Source organism: Haemaphysalis longicornis, unplaced genomic scaffold (genome assembly GCF_048455015.1).
Source record: "Haemaphysalis longicornis isolate Haplotype H1 unplaced genomic scaffold, Haemaphysalis longicornis Haplotype H1 scaffold_12, whole genome shotgun sequence".
NCBI classification, from domain to species: Eukaryota; Metazoa; Arthropoda; class Arachnida; order Ixodida; family Ixodidae; genus Haemaphysalis; species Haemaphysalis longicornis.
The window spans coordinates 110429365-110445785 of record NW_027526225.1 but is presented as its reverse complement, the minus strand read 5'-3'; the positions used below and the strand labels follow the sequence as shown (position 1 = coordinate 110445785).

Here is a 16421-nt window from a genome sequence, read left to right as displayed (position 1 = left end):
AGTGTAACTGGGCATTCTACTGCATGGAAGAACTTTACCCTCAAAGGTTACAAGCCTAGTCACGTGTCCGGTAATTGGATAATTAAGTCGATGAATTCGACGTACTCTTAACAACCGTTCTCTAGGAAAGCCACGGTTGCTCCAGCAAAAACCAAGCCTGCTGTGAAGGTCCGCTCGTCTATTAAAGCATAGAGAGAGACAGTGACAGCTGGATCCGAAAATTTTCGATCGAATGCCGTGCCTAGTGAACCCGCAGTGCCTAGAGTTTTTTTCACTGCCTCTGTGCGTCCATTCGGCTCCTTGCTGACAACAGCGAACGGCGGTAAATCAGTTCAAGTTCTTAATCTTAGTAAGTACAACAAGGCCATCCCTATCGAAAGTTTACAAGCTCGACTTCGTTAACTACGGCTTAACTTTCGCTCACTCGAACGTATCGCAACCCGGACACAGAAACAGACGACTAGCAAACTGTGTGTGCTCATGGGGGAATTTCCCACAGTTTAAACAAAAGGAGATTCTGCGAAGGGTTCCGGTAAGAAGAGGACGGAGTGTGATTGTTGCACATTCTGTTGTGTGTGCAGCGGCAGCCAGCCTCTTGCCTTGTAACGGCGAATACATTTTAACACGAAAGTATTTTATTATTGGATACACCAAGATTTCACTGACGTCATATCCGACACGGAAATGACACCAGCAAGCGGCCTGGAAAGGGTGCACCCCTGCACACATGGTCTTCTTGCGAGGAAGCAACCTTTGGTACTAAAGAGTACGTTACACTTAGGGTTGTTCGTTCTCGGGTTTTATATTTTAACACTAAAGTGTTTAATGTCGGAATGCACCAAGATTTCACTGACGACATATCCGTCCCGGAAATGACGCCAGTGCACCTCTGCCGAAGCCACCCGCCAGCAAGACGTCGCTCGCCAACCACACCCACAACACAGCCGCCGACCCGCAAATAATGCTCAGCTGCAGATTTCGCCACACAATGCACTTTTTATCGATTCCTATGGCAGAGGAAGCAACCACAGTTTTTTTTTTCTACGGCATCCTCGGATCGTAACAATATATAATCCCTCTGCCCCCGACCGGCACCCAGATACGAGAAAACGTGCCCGACCCGATCCGTTACAGCGCGAGAAGGCGGGAACCGACGTCCCAGCGCGTTCTCAAGCACGGCACCCCCTTTTATCCCTTCCCGCCCCCAGCGTTCGTGAGAGACTTCCTGGCGCAGTACAACCTGTCGTGGCCGCCCAAGAAGGGCGGCGGCTCACCGGTGCCCGTGATCGACGTGCTGGTCGAGCTGAGCCTGGTGCGGGGCGTGCACGTGCTGCTGCGCATGGTGCCGGACGTGTACTTCAAGCGGCGCGGCTACTACTCGCTCCACGTCGAGCTCAACCTGGCCTTCCTCTACGAGTGGGCCGCCGTGAGGCGCCTGCTGCTCATGGGGGGACGCCTCGCTGCCTTCCTCGACATGACCGCCGTCTTGGTCTCCGGAAGGTAACAAAGGGCCAACGTTAACTTGGAACAAACACTAAACCAAGTTCCACCCAGCGTGAAACATGCTGCAACGGCGGAGCTATGGTTGTCGGCTCGAACGTCAACGGGCACTCGCCCGAGAACGACAGCGCCGTCTCCCAGCAAATTCCTTCTGCCTAATTTTCTGTAAAGATGTATGTTTTTCGTGTATTACATTTGCTGCATTTTTGTTGTTGTACTCATGATTGTAACCTCTCCCCTCTCTAATGCCATCGGCCGTGAGGGTATTACTAATAAATAAATAAATAAATAAATAAATAAATAAATAAATAAATAAATAAATAAATAAATAAATAAATAAATAAATAAATAAATAAATAAATAAATAAATAAATAAATAAATAAATAAATAAATAAATAAATAAATAAATAAATAAATAAATAAATAAATAAATAAATAAATAAATAAATAAATAAATAAATAAATAAATAAATAAATAAATAAATAAATAAAATTCTGCGGTTCGCGCATGCATCGGCAGCTACACGTCAGTGACAAAAGGCCCCCTCCCCGCCCAAACGGGAGGGAGTGGAACCCGCCCCTGTAGGGTTTCCACCTTTCCCCGAAAAAAAAGCGGGCCCTTCGGGGGGGGGGGGGGGAGAGGGGGGTATATAGAATGCTTAATTTCTGTTGAAAAAAGACGCCATGTTTTTGACATGCAGTGCCATTTATTGTAGCGTTTTTTTTTTTGTTTTTTTTTTTGGAGAGAAATCAACATTACGTTTGTACTGAAAGTGATCGAGAGCTTGGTTATTGCTCTGTATTTGCTTCACTGAAAATTAACCGCGATTGCTGACCGGGGCGGAAGAATTTCGTTGCTTTGTTCCTCCCTTAGGTCCTCCTCCATCTCAGGCAGCGCGCTTGCCCGCGTATTTTCTCTGCTTGCGTGGTTTTCCGCAGCTTTTCGACACATATTTATCGTCTTAATTGTTGAAGTGACGCTTATAAAACGCCAAAATGGACATAATCACGGCACGAGGGCCAATAAACCCCCCCTCCCCCCCCGCGCATCTTCCCACGGGGGGAACTCGAGTAAATGCGTTGCAGAGTGGTGGGGGTATCGCGTGAATGTTGCGTAATTGGGTATGGTTTGGGAATGCTTAATTGTTATTTCGTCTTTATTATTCTTATTTATTGAATGAAGGAGAAGCGAAGGCAAGGAGTGTAAAGTTAGTCTGTCTTTATTGCTTGGTGCCGTCAAGCAAAGCGTCAAGTCAAGCGAAAGCCAAGCAAAGACGCCCTTGACTGAATTCCGAACGCGCGCTCCGCCGCTTATATACACACCACCCGCGTTCGAGGGAGAGGAGTAGAGGGAGAGACGCGCATGCGCACACTTCCGTACACAAGCGCGCGAACTTTCCATGCACCCACCACGCCGTTATCACGTGTACACGCCCTGCCGCCGTTACTGTTGAGTGTGACGCAGCGCACGGGTAGCTACGACGCATGCGCGCACAGACGCGCTGCCCCCGCACCGCCGCAGCTGTTGTTGAGAGCGACGGAGCGCACGGGGTACACGCGCTCCTCCCGCACCGCCGCACCTGTTGTTGAGAGCGAAGATGGTACGGGGGAGAGATGGGCACCTGCGCCTCGACGCGACGCGCATGCGCAGTGAGCGTGTGGACGGCGCCGACAACATCGACGAGTGACATCGCGAGCCTAAGAAATGCTCCGCATTTAAAAAACCGGCCAATGACGGCCGGTTTGAAGTATGGACCGGCAACAGGCCCGCTGTTTAAAAAAAAAACGGTCGGACAGGTTCAAAACCGGGCAGGTGGCAATCCTACGCCCCTGCGAGACCACTGCCTGGGAACTGGTCTCTGCAGGCCCGCCGGCCAATCTGGCAACTTGCTCCTACCCCTTCGTGACGCACGACCTTCAGCAGACTTACCAGGGGCTCGACCTACAACAGCTCCGCTGTTAATAATGGCGCATTCATTGGTGGATCTCTACAAATGGGTGACCATGGCTCCCTTTTCCTAGAGTTCTTGAGGCTCGGTGGGGTGCACACGCCTTGGCTCCGGTTTCGGCAGTGCAACGCGGCGTGTCTCGTACACCGTTGCAACCACGCTTAGCTCTCTAATAGTCTCAGCGGTCACGTATGCTCGCTTTAAAAAAAGCGGCATAGGCTGTCTCTCACTACTTTTTTTTTTTTTGCCCGCCAGGAGCGGTATTCTCGTGTTTTGTCCGTTTTGTGTCCGTTTCAAAAGTGTCCGTTTTGAGCAAGCCCTGATTGGCTGAAAGCGAACACCCGGTTGTGACGCCATGCAAGCACGGAGGAGCTATGAGCCGCGGCTTCTAGGAGCAGACGATTTGGAGCAGAGGATTTTTCGTCGCCTTGTTGTGGGTTCTCTGGCTGAACAATGAACACATAAAAGATAGTTTAAAATAGGTTTAGTAATTTAAAATGTGTTCACAAGAACAGTTGCGCAGAGGTCAACCCAAAGCCCGCTTACAACTGGAAGCACGTCACAATAAAACGGACGCGAAACGGACGTTTTAAAAATGGACAAACACGAAAATACCTCCCCAGTATCGAAATTTTGTCCTTGTCGTTCCCATTCCTCACTCTTTTGCCGCCTTCACTTTCTGCAGACTCGATTCTACAACGCGTACAACTGCACGTGGCGGGAGGCACAGGACCCGTCGAGGCAGACTCAGCTGGCGAGGCGTGGTTCGATTTGTCTCTATGGCAACGTGGCCAGCGTTGTGAAGGCAGCTTGCTCCACTCTGTCGTTCTCTGCTGATATATCGCTCCATCGGCTGATTCGCGCGAAAATGAACAGAGGGCCGCAAAAGATTTGCCAGCATGCCCCATCTAGCTCACGCTGTAAAATTAGCAGTGGCTCAGCTCGGCTATGCCAGGGTATACGTAGCGTGAGCCAAGGTTCAGCAATCCAATCAAATCCAATTCAGCCCAGGCGAGTCCAGTCCAGTCCAATCCAATCCAGTGCAGTCAGATCCGGTCCGGACCAGTCCAGTCGTCCAGTCACTGCTCCTCGCGCATGCGCAGCACGGCTCTCCAGGAGCCACGCGAAGCGGCTATCAAGTGGCTCTAGCGCAGTGTCAGACTTGGCTACTGCGCAACGGAGGCGCGCAGCTGGGCACGCGCCGGCGTCAGTGCGCCTGCCGTGGCTATGACGTCACTGCTCTGGAATGCGCAGACCGGCGAATGTACAGACCCAATTCTCCAATTGGATTGGATTTACAAGCCAATCCAATCCAATTTAATCCAATCCAATTCAATCCGATCCAATCCAATGCTCCTCCCGCTTGCGCAGCACGGCCCTTTAGGGTCCACGCGGAACTGCTCAACCTCGGTCAGTGTAGCTTCCGCTACAAAAACACGTTTTCTTGCACTGGCTTGTAAGGCGTGCTTCACCGCTAGAGCACGCTTTCTGCGCTGAAGCCAGCGTCCAGGCGACGTCACACGTGTTCGACTACTCGCCCGACTTCTGTTGACTCTGTTTGAGAACCTGCGAAAACTCACTTTCATCACATTCTGCGTCTCCTCAGTTGCCAACCTTCCCATGCTCCGTCGAGATCTAAAATATTAAAGCCAAGCTTTCTACCCATACCAGCCAACGGTTCTTTCGTGGCCTGCGGGACAAAAAACTCCCAACGCGGCTGGGGAGGCGGAGGGTGCTTTTCGCTCACGGAGCACAGGGTAGATGGCGCGACGATAGGGCGCAATTTCCCAGTGTTCCCCGTGCTCACCCCGGCAGGTGCGTTGGCGGGACCTTTCCGTTGGCTTTGTCGTCTGCTTTAGCGACGGTGTTGGGCCTGTTTTGGCGCAGCTTCGCGTCCATTTAGCGCTTACTTCGCACGACTTGACTAACTTATTCGACTGCACCTCCTAGGTAACCCGGACCCGACGAAATTAAGTGGTCGTACGGTCGTACGGTCGTACGGTCGTACGATTGGTTTGCAGGGCGGGAAAACAAAATGTAGAGACCACTCCAAGGCATCTGGCCGCTACAGAAACGCCACCTTTTAAAAGCGCACTGCTTGCCACGAATGGGACTGCGTTTTCTAAATTGCTGAATACCAATTCGGTTGTGTTTTAACAGGTATTACAAAAGACGAATGGAGCAACTGGTTCTGATAAATAGCGACTATAGAAGTTCCGTCAGCTTTCTCGCAAATCTCAAACTTACGAAACTATTTAGTTCAAATCTGTATAAATGGGAATCACTAAGCTCACATGCCGGATTGTTTCGGTGTCAGCGCTTGTGTCGCGCGGTGGTGTAGACCCAAGCTATATCAGGATGGCTAGTATCCGCTGTCTCAACCTTCGAAACACGCTCCTCTCCATTTTCTTTCTTCATACGCGCGGCCGAGCTACAGCGGCAGCGTCCGCCGCTCTAGCCCGGCCGTGGCCGACGCTGCTGCGTTCGGGACGGCGCCCCCGCTAATCCCAGATAGCGGCTGGCAGAATCTCTGGTTTCACTCTTTCTAGAGCCACGTGTGTGAATTCAAGTGACGTCGCATGTGGAATTGTTGTGGGGGTCGTTCACAGTTTTGCCATCCAGCCACCTTACAGCGTGGATTGGAGCCAATTATTTTGAACCGGAAGTGTCCGAAGTAAAAAAAAAATCAAACCCAGCTTGCGCAGTGGCAAAAGCCTGATGTCACAGCAGAGTTGTGTTCGTCTCACTAAGATAAACTCGACGAGTGCCTTATAAGTCCTTGAGAACCATTTACCCTGAGTATATATCTGGCGCTTGTCAGCAAAAGGGCAAATCAAACGGAAAGTAAAGTATATAAGTGCTTTGTTTGCACAGTGTTCGTTTATTCGTGCAATGTTTATTTGTTCAATCATCGTATCGTCCGCCGCCGCGAAGTCTTCGTCGAGCGCTCCCTCGCGGTTGAAGACCTACACTTCTTCGTCCTGTTTTTGCACTTCTTCTGGGCGATTGCATTCTCACATGGCAGTGCGGCACGCTTCCTGATAAGCCGCCTCTTCTTGTGGCGTTCGGATCTCCTTTGGTCGCCCCATCCCCCATGTGCGCGGCACAGATTCTAAGAGAGTTCTGCCGCCGCCGCCGCGGCGTGTCCGAGTTTATGAGCGCAGGCGGTTGCCCCTAGCAACGCGCGGCGAGTGACGTCAGGAGCAGACGACAGTCGTTTTGCGAAAGACGCTGTTTGCTCGAACGCTCGGAGATTGACACCCGTGAGAGCAATTTTCACTGTCTAAAACTGCCAACCGGACGCCCTAACAAAAACACAACAAAAACAGCTTTTTAAAGGTTGTCATCCTTCAAAAGGGTGCTGTCCCGTGTTTTTTTTCTAGGGTGTAATGGTGTTAGTTTTAGACAGTGAAAATTACCCTCAAGGGTGTCAACCTTTTTAAAGTGTATAGTAACGCCGAGAAAGCCGAGAACAGTGCACCAGTAAGGGCGGTGGTGACAGCACGTGCAAGCCATGTACGGAAAAGGCTGACACCAAAACGGGCCGAGTCTGTAACCGAAAACGCCCGACTACAGCCATTAGATCAAGCGTAGCTTATTTAGGGTGCGTTCCAATTTCCCCTTTAGACGGCTTCGTTGCCGTCTTCGCGGACAGCCCGCCATGTTAAGCCCCCGTTCCAATTCGAACGAAGCAGTCAACGAAGACTGCTTCGAGGAGACGACATCAACGCCTGCAGCGATGCAGGCTACCTTCCTGTCTAAACAAATAAGTGACGCCAGGGTGTATTAATGTTGCAACAAAAACGCTTGTTCTTTTATTAAAATATTTAGTATAACTTACTAGGGGGTTTAATTTTTATGACTGTTTAATTTTTAAATTACGTAATGTTTGTAATAATAACGGTAATATTATTTACGAAATCTGCTGCTTGCTTTACTCAACATGTCTGCTACAAGCCTGTCGTCTGCGTTGGTGTCGCGTTTGGGACCGCGCCGCCGTTCCAATTTTATTCCTTTAGACGTCTAGTTAGACTGCTTCGTAAGCTGTCTACCAAGCTGTTCGAGAATTGGAACGCAGCCTTAGTGTCTCTACGCCCGGCGGCGCAGGCGCGCACACCCGCAGCTGCTGGAGCGCCTGATGGCGCTGGACAACATGCTGCTGACGGCGGCGCTGCCCCCGATGGGTGACAAGCCCAACCTGACCATCTCGTACGCGCGCTTCGACGAGCTGTCCAACCTGACGGGGCCCTCGTTCCCCGGGTCGATGCTGCTGGACGCCGTGAACCGCCTGCTGCCGCCGGATAGGAAGCTGTCCGCAGACGACGAGATCCTGCTGACCAACGGGCCCTACCTTCGGGTCCTCGGGCAGATGCTGGGGGCCAGTCCGTCGTCGGAAACGCTGCGGGCGTACGTCAGCCTCATGCTGGTCAGTAGTCCAGCGTAGCACCACTAGATAAAGGCTTTTAGAGTATGGGCACTCTTTTCTCTCATTGTTAAGTGCCGCCAGGATTTTCATTGGTCGGTCGGAACCACGTGATATTTGTTTACATATGGGTGCAGCCATTTTGTTTCTGGTCGTCTCTCTCTCTCTCTCTCTCTCTCTCTCTCTCTCTCTCTCTCTCTCTCTCTGTGTGTGTGTGTGTGTGTGTGTGTGTGTGTGTGTGTGTGTGTGTGTGTGTGTGTGTGTGCTGCGCGGACGCTAGAGCGGTCGGTCACACTGTGCCCGTCACAACCGGCGGCGGTTTCGTTTGGAGAGATGACAACACTACAAGCCAGAAATAAAATGGCCCCCAGATGCTTCCGGGTGCACGAAATGGCGGTTCTCTTAAGCGTAGCTTATTTAGTGACGCTAGTCCCTAAAAGGTGTAAATCACTGTCCATGACTAACACTATCACACCATAGCAAAACAGAAACACAAAGGAAAACATCCTTTAAGATTGTTTTGTCGTTTATAACACTATTACACAATAGCAAAAACACGAATATACCCTTTAAAAGGAGTTTTGTCGTTATTACACCCTTCCAAAAGGTCCTTATTTTTCTTTTGATAGGGTTTAAGGGTGTTAGTTATAGACAAAAAGGGGGTAAATCATTTTACAGTGTACGCTTTAAAATGATTCACACCCTTAAAGGGAATATCAACTATCTCTATAACTAATACCCTTTCAACAAAGAGAAACACTCTTTTATGGGTGTATAGCATAGCCAACACCCTTACATTCTAGCGAAAACATATGAAACACCTATTGAAAAGGCGTTTTGTAATTTATAACGGGTGCTTTCTTGTGTTTCTGTCAGGTTGTATGGATGCACTCCTAGCTGGTTTACACTTCTTTGTCTATAAATAACACCCTTACACCCTATCAAAAACGAAGAACCCTTTGAAAGGGTGTAAGTAACGATAAAACACCCCTTAAATGGGTGTATTCCTGTGTTTTTGTTAGGGTGCAAGGGTTTTTTTCCTTAAGGGCGTTTGTCGTTGTTTTATTCGCTATGGTGTAAAGGTGTTAGTTCGAGACTGTGATTTACACCTTCGAGGGTATAAATCATTTTACAGTGTGTTGTGAACAGTTAAAATTCTCCTGAAGGGTGTAAATAATTTTACAGTGTACGTGTTTGGGTTGTTTGGATCATGAGTGGTTGGCTTTAAAAACACCGCAAGAATGGGACAGTGCCTGTGTTGTGCCTCCATTTCACTGCCCCCGTGTTGGCGCTGCTTTTTCCAACCTTCAGTGCCGGTTGGCAGCTGCAGTGACTATGTAGGCACTATACTGTAAGATTATTTACGCCTTTTTTGTCTATAACACCCTTACACCCTATAAAAACAGAAAACACCCACCCTTTCAAATGGTTTTTTTACTAGGGAGTACTAGGGTGTGTTACTAGAATGTAAAGGCGTTATAAATAAAAAAACAGCCTATAGGGTGTTTTCTGATGTTTTTTTATGCTAGGGTGTAGGGGTGTTAGTTATAGACATGATTTACACCCTTGTAAATCATTTTACAGTGGGCAGTCTTAGCGATCGTGGCGCGTCTTGGACACAAGTTCCATATCCGCAAGAAGAGTGCCTGTAGAACAAAATCGGTTCGAAAAGTCTCAACTGAAGCGGGTCCGCTCATTGGAAAGTGCACTTGAATTAAGCCCTCGCTTATAGCGAAATCGCTTTATTCGAAACCTCCCTTCATCTAAGCGTTTCATATTCGCCACTGGAGTGTTTAAAGAGCAAGTCATCGCCGCTTTCGACAAATTATCGGAAAGTTTAAGGAACGAAAGTTTACTTTCCTTTTACGGGCAAGTGAAGATCAGGAAAATGAAGAAAGTTTTCAGGCAAGTGAAGATCTTGTGCGCAGTCGTGGACAAATGAAACGCGGTCACGAAAATATGAACCGTAACACGCAAATGGCCCGATTTCTTTCCATGCAAGTAAATTTGGCGCGTGGATTAACAGTAACACAAACAAAGTTGGGACATGTGGCTTTGCAAATATGCCGATAGCGCGCTATTATTCGACCTCTACTAACAGTATTTTTCAGCGTTGTGTGTTTCGGTCTATATTTTCGTGTTCGCATTTCATTTTTCCATGACTGTATCTTCTGGCCATGGTGTTTTGAACAGTTTAAGCATTCCCGCTCCCCGTTCGGGACTTCAACGGTGAGTCCGTTCACCCGTCTTCTTGCCCCCCCCCCCGGGGTCACTTTAGGCTATCCTGCCCCTCGCTCGGGGCTTCGAGGCCGAGTCCTTTCATTCGTCTTCGTCGTCGTCGTTCCTTCCTCCCCCAGGTGCGTTACCTGGCCCCTTCGACGTCCTCGGGACTGGTGGGCGTCCAGCTGCCGAGCGAAGGGAACGCCCTGAACACGGTGCTGTTCCGGCTGGCGCACTGCGTGGCCGACGCCATCCAGATGGTGCCGTACGTGATGGGCGACCTGTTCGTGCGATGGCACCTGGACGAGCGCGAGCTCGAAGGGGCCCGCGAGATTGTGACCCGCGTGCGCAACGCCACGCGCGACGGATTCCTCCACCTCGCCTGGATCGACGAGCAGACGCGACGGGAAGCCCTGCGCCGCATCGACAACCTCGGCTCGCTCGTCGGGCACCCCGACAACGTGTCCAGGTGATCAAACGCGCTGGCATCGGTTGGCACCCCGCATTGGGGTGCCTCCATTCACGCGCCCGCCATACAGGGTGGAGGCACGTATACGCTGACGCCGCCATTTTGGGTCACTCGCTCGCCATCGAAGCAAGTCGCGCTTAAATTATCGCCGCAACGCGAAGTTTGAATCATATTATATATCTGTTTCGCGTTTCTGGGTCTTGTGGGAAACGAAAAGAACAACGCGTTGAGCACTTTGACCTAATAGCGGCGGCACGGGACCGTTCAAAGGGTGTCTCCACCCTGTACGGCGGCGCTGGCATCGAGGTACCCTAATCCGCATCTTAAACAAGCGCCCTCAAATAAGCTGACTGGAAGCAACTGCTTGGCATGCCACTCCCGAAGAGACAGCGCATCACCTTGATAACGCCGTGTATGGAAGGCGCAGCAACAGCAAGTTTCGCGGGTCTCGTGTGGCAGATAAGGTACAAAGTCGGTCGCCATTTCTCCTTCTATCTTGCCTCTATTTCGTTCTGCCTAACTCAGAGACAGCCTTTTCGATGGCACTGCTATATGAAGCGGGTGGGAACGCCGTCACGTGGTATTTTTCATATTTCGCGGGGTTTCTTTATGAGTCGGAATAAATGAGTACGCAATTAGTTCGCCTCTGAAGATACAGCAGTTAGATTCCTCTCATGGGCACCTACAGGTGCCTCATTGACACTTTAATGATTAGGACAGTACTCCTTGAGTTAGATAATTAATTACAATTAGTTAAATCTCATTAACGAAAAAATCGCTGACTGCTACTCCAATGTACTAGAAACATTATGCGCTAGGTTTTCTTCGAATAACGCCATTGCTCTGTTTTTTTAATCTTGGTGCATGATAGCTGGGACCACGGAGATATAATTCTTGCTCCGTGGCTGCGCGACAGCGCGCGACAGCGCGCGCGACCGGCCTAGGAGACCTAAATTGTGCGCTGCCACGCAGAAGCGTGCATGCAGCGCATATATCTCGCCTCTGATGATTTAATTCTAAAAAAAAGGATGGAGCTTCAAACTGCCGGATCCGCGAACCAATGTACAGAAAAACATCGGCGCGATTGACAGGAGAGCTCCTGTACATCGTAATTCATATAGCGCCATTGATATCCACACTCTTAACAAAAAATTTCGTAAAATGGTAGTAACGGCTGTATTTACTAACACCTTACCAACTTTACTACCCCCCAGAACGGTACGTAGGTTCTACCACTAAGTGGAGCTGTTAGCCCGTGCACCTAGTAACTGCTGCTGGTTTGATACTAACATTCACTGAAGTAACAAATTCTGTGAATTATTGAACATAATAACTACAGCTCTTTTTCCACACCAAATCATGATTAAAAAGTTTATGCAAATCTACATGCTGTCTTGTATATGTTCACCATGAAATGCATAATTCTAAAATTATCGCTACAATATTTGATATCGTTTTCTGAAACACGGAAGCTACGTTTTTTTAAATGGACACTCCCTACGTTTTCCGAAATACGGAAGTAGTTTACGTTTTTTACGTAGGCTTCGTCCGTAAAATATGGAATTTTTTACAGTGTGTTGCGTGCACTGACACTTTTGCACTACATCAAAAACTCTGCCAAGGTCGGTAGTGAAGTCCGCAACATTGTTGGAACTGAAGCAACATGCCAGATAAGGCCGAACCTCGTTATAACGAAGTAGTATCGGGGCAGTAAATAGATTCGTTTTATCCGGTATTCGTTGTAACGGTGCAGGTAAAAATACGCCCTTAGAAATCTGCAGTCTGGCTTGCGCGAGCATTCTATAACAAAACGCATTATTTGAGGCTTGGGACCCACTATCAACAGGGGTAATCCGTACCTGCCTCCTTGTGGCCTTTCAAAATAAATGGTCCGAAACATGGTAACATGAAACTACAACAGAACAAAGTTCGTTTGACAAAACAATCAGGCATTTTCATTTATTTGAAGAAGGATGTGATCTCCGTCTGGTGGCTTTTTCGCCGCAAACAAAAAATTTATTCGTTATAGCCGATAATGCGCACGAGTCTCGCCGTGTCGGTTTCGTTAAAAAAAGAATAAACGCCGCTAAAATGAAGCGGGACCAGCCAAAGCTCGTATTTAGATCGCTATAGCCAATAATTCGCTATACAAGTGTTCGTTATAGCGAGGTTCAATATGACGCTTCAGTTCGCGCTCGCACCGCGTATAGGCGAAATTTAGAATTCATCCGGCGTTGTTTCTTCAAGAGGATCGTCAAGGTCTTCGCTTTTACGACGTCGCAGGGCGGATCAGCTGAACCGGCACTACGCCTTCCTACCGCCCATGCGTGGTACGTACGCGCGCATGCTGACCGCCTCGAGGGACGCGGACGCGTCGCGGCTACTCGGGCGGCTGCGCTCGCGGTCGCCCTTCCACGCCGCGGTGGACGTGGAGTTGCCGATGATCCTGGTGAACGCGTTCTACCTTCCCGTGTACCACGTGATGGTCATCCCGCCGGCCATCATGTTCGCGCCTTTCTACCGGCGCTCGCTACCGGCGGCGCTCAACTACGGCTCGCTGGGCCACGTCGTGGGACACGAGATCACGCACGGCTTCGACCCCGAGCTCAGCCTGTACAACGAGTCCGGCCTACGCGAGGACTGGTGGACGCCCCGGTCGCGCGAAAACTTCGACGAACGCGTCAAGTGCCTGCGCCGCCTGTACAACGAGGCGCCCTGGACGCAGGGCGTTAACTACGGCGACACGGCGCTCTCCGAGAACTTCGCCGACTGCGGAGGGCTGGACAAGGTCTTCCGGTGAGCTCCTTGCCGACATTGCACGACTGGCCCCGGTCAGGCCTCGGTGTACGTGCCGGAAGGTAGAGGCTCCCATAAGAGAGTGCCCTTGTCTTTGTGGAGGCGCGAAGCTTAGTTCCGGTGAACAGAGATATATGCTATGTACACAGTGGCATGGTGAAGGCCTTAAACTCACATCAGGAGCAACGGTTAGGGATAGGGAACGAACATCCCAACAAATTCGGGTGGAAGACATCATGCATCGTAGAATTTCATCATCGTAGCTCAGATCAAAAAGTCTATAAGCGGATTTGAGTACTGTGACTGACAACCGGTACGTGGACCATCAGCAAGAGTGGCTGCCGAGATCGGAAATCGGAAAAATTGGAGGCAAAAAATGAACCAGGGCGTTACAAGACAGGCACGATTTGAGGGTCGTGAGCATGTCGTGGGAGAGGCAGGCGCTCGTCCTGAAATGGACCTAAATAGGCTGATGATGAAGCTGGTGTTCATTTCATGGAGCATACCCGATCAGGGCATCCGGCAGTAGGATGTGGGCATCCTTAATCCTTAGCATTAAGGAATAATAGAATCCTGCGCCGTCGTTATTCTCACTGCTCTCGCGCAGCACCGAACTGCCGAGGGACTCTGCCCACAACGGGTTCGAGAGCGAACCACGACCCTCGAAGTGACATCACAGGGAAGCGATATCTTTCACAGTACAGGGTTTTTTTGCGTTGACGACAACGATACAAAACAATACACTACACTACGTGCACCTAGCGCCTGAGCATACTACCGTCAGTGTGTGCCCAGCCCGCCGGCGCATACGCTAGCTGAGATGGGGGAATGCGGCTCTCTGTGTCAAGCCAATGGGCTCGACCGGGCCGCATCGGCGCTCGTCCGCTGACCTCACGGGGAAATGCCCGGAGGCTCACCGGATATCCTAGATGAACGCACTGACGCAGTCAAGCCATGCGCAAATCGACACGGTGGGTGCCGTGACCCACGCCAATGCCTTGAACAACGGCCAATGCAAGAATCGTCAAAGGTGGCTGAAAGACGTACCCGTGCGCTGCGCTTCTGATGGCGGTCTCCCCGGTAATGACCCGCACCTGTCTCCCATCGCCCCGTACGGAGAGGGAGACAGGAAGGGTGGGAGAATATGGGCAAGGCCTCAGTACTGCAGCGGACACAGATGGGATGATGATGAAAATGACGGTAATTCTGCAGGTCGTTCCAGTCCCTGGGTCCGCAGCCGGCGCAGTGGCTGGGCGGCGAGCGGTACACGGCCGAGCAGCTGTTTTTCATCAGCAGCTGCTACAAGTGGTGCACGGCGGAGGGCGCCATGCGCAGTAGAGCCGCGAACCCGGCCGACGACTCGGCCACCATCAAGTACTACTCGCCCATGCACATGCGCTGCAACGTGCCGCTCATGAACATGCCCCAGTTCGCCGAGCACTTCCACTGCGCGCCAGGCACTGGCATGAACCCGAGCAATCGCTGCGAGACATTCTAGTGTTGCGCGCCTGCTACGTACACCGGGCCGGTCGGTCCATCCGGCGTGTTCATAAACCTCGTGAAATTCTCGACTCCCGCATTTCACGCTTTTCATCGGTGTTTGCTTTGTTCGCATACATAGAAGCCGATTATCCGTTTGACACAATTTTGTTTGCGTACATTGATAATAGATGCTGATTGTTTCTTTTGCACAATTTTGTTGCTTGGTTTTGTCGATAAGAGATACTTATTCTTCCTTTGACACAATATCACTCGAATACATATAGGTTGTATTCCCTGGCGACGCATGCGTGCAGGCAACCATGCGAGTGTGCCGTTTCTGGTTACGTCGCGCTCCGCGGGGTGGCGGTAGTTGTCCGTGCTAAGCACATGTGTGTTGGACGTTCCAAACTCTACCCCACCGAACGCTAAGTAATGCCTTGACTCCAATGTGAGTGCGATTAATAGCATCTCTCTTGACACCACCGTTGAGAATTGTGCTGAAACGGAACAGACGATGCACGCCAGCGTTTTTCTTCCTGCGGCGTGCGGGCGCAGTGGCACTTAAGCCGTGCCATGTCAGTGGCGCTTCGGCCATGTCCATGGTCGTTTCCAGTGTTGCCAAGCGAAGAAATCGACAGCTAAACTTTTCAGTGAACACCATCTATAGGTTTGTTGATAAAAAGTAATGAAAAAGGTACTGATTTTTCACCTGATACAATTTTGCATACGTAAGTTTGTTGATAATGGATATGAATTGTTTTTTGACACAAAAAGCCATCTTTTTTCTACAAAGTTGGTTTCATTTCACATCTTTTGCTTGCTGCTAATACTTAAAATGTAGAGGCAGTTCGATTTTTTTATAACATGTATAGCTGATCAGTTTCATGCATTTTGGGATGCTTCGTGTCTGTCCGTATTCTGGCAGGAATATCTATGGAAATAGCCACAACACACCTTGCTTCGATGTTACCGCTTTCGGTGGCTTGTTGCGGGGTCTGCCTGTACAACTCTGGGTTGTAGAGAGAGAGAGAGAGAGAGAGAGAGAGAGAGAGAGAGAGAGAGAGAGAGAGAGAGAGAGAGAGAGAGAGAGAGAGAGAGAGAGAGAGAGACGTTTATTTGAGATTTCTGAAGTGGGAGTGGTTCCCTAGTCCGGGAATTCATGAGCTGAGCAGAAAGCCTGCGCTCTGTATGCCTGGAGGTTCTGTATGTCCAGATGGCCGCTGGTGACCAGGTTCTCCCACAGCTCAGGGGTGGGAAGAGGGGATCGGAGAGGAGGAAGTTTTGGATTGTGCTCACGGTATTATAATACCAGGGAGAGTTCCGGCGACCAGTTGCAGATCTGTGTGTTCTTGTTTTTTAGAGAAATCATGCATCGTTAACAATATATCCCTTCAACGCAAAAAACTCGCATAAAGACGTATACCTACCTACGAGGCACCCAGACACCTTTCCCTACCCAACTAGAGCCAATATCTTGGCCCCCACCGTATACTCCTCGCAATGCCGCTTCTGCAAGGCTCTTGGCAACCCTCTACCATGTTATGTGGGGCTGTGATAAAAACTCCCACCCTGCCCTTCCCC

General features: G+C 50.1%; 1 protein-coding gene across 3 annotated transcripts in view; it reads left to right on the top strand.

Moving 5' to 3' along the window:
* Positions 1–15071, top strand: part of LOC144163234 (membrane metallo-endopeptidase-like 1) — a 39462-nt gene extending 24391 nt beyond the window's left edge. The window contains exons 5-9 of one of the 3 annotated variants that reach the window (XM_077694099.1): positions 1209–1500; positions 7558–7876; positions 10231–10562; positions 12846–13358; positions 14571–15071. In XM_077694099.1, the coding sequence (XP_077550225.1) occupies positions 1209–1500; positions 7558–7876; positions 10231–10562; positions 12846–13358; positions 14571–14856 (1742 nt within the window). In that variant the 3' untranslated portion in view covers positions 14857–15071. Of the gene's footprint in view, positions 1–1208; positions 1501–7557; positions 7877–10230; positions 10563–12845; positions 13363–14570 lie in introns of those variants that run through there. The other 2 variants (XM_077694100.1, XM_077694101.1) reach the window with 2 other exon arrangements.
* The last annotated feature ends 1350 nt before the right edge of the window (positions 15072–16421 follow it).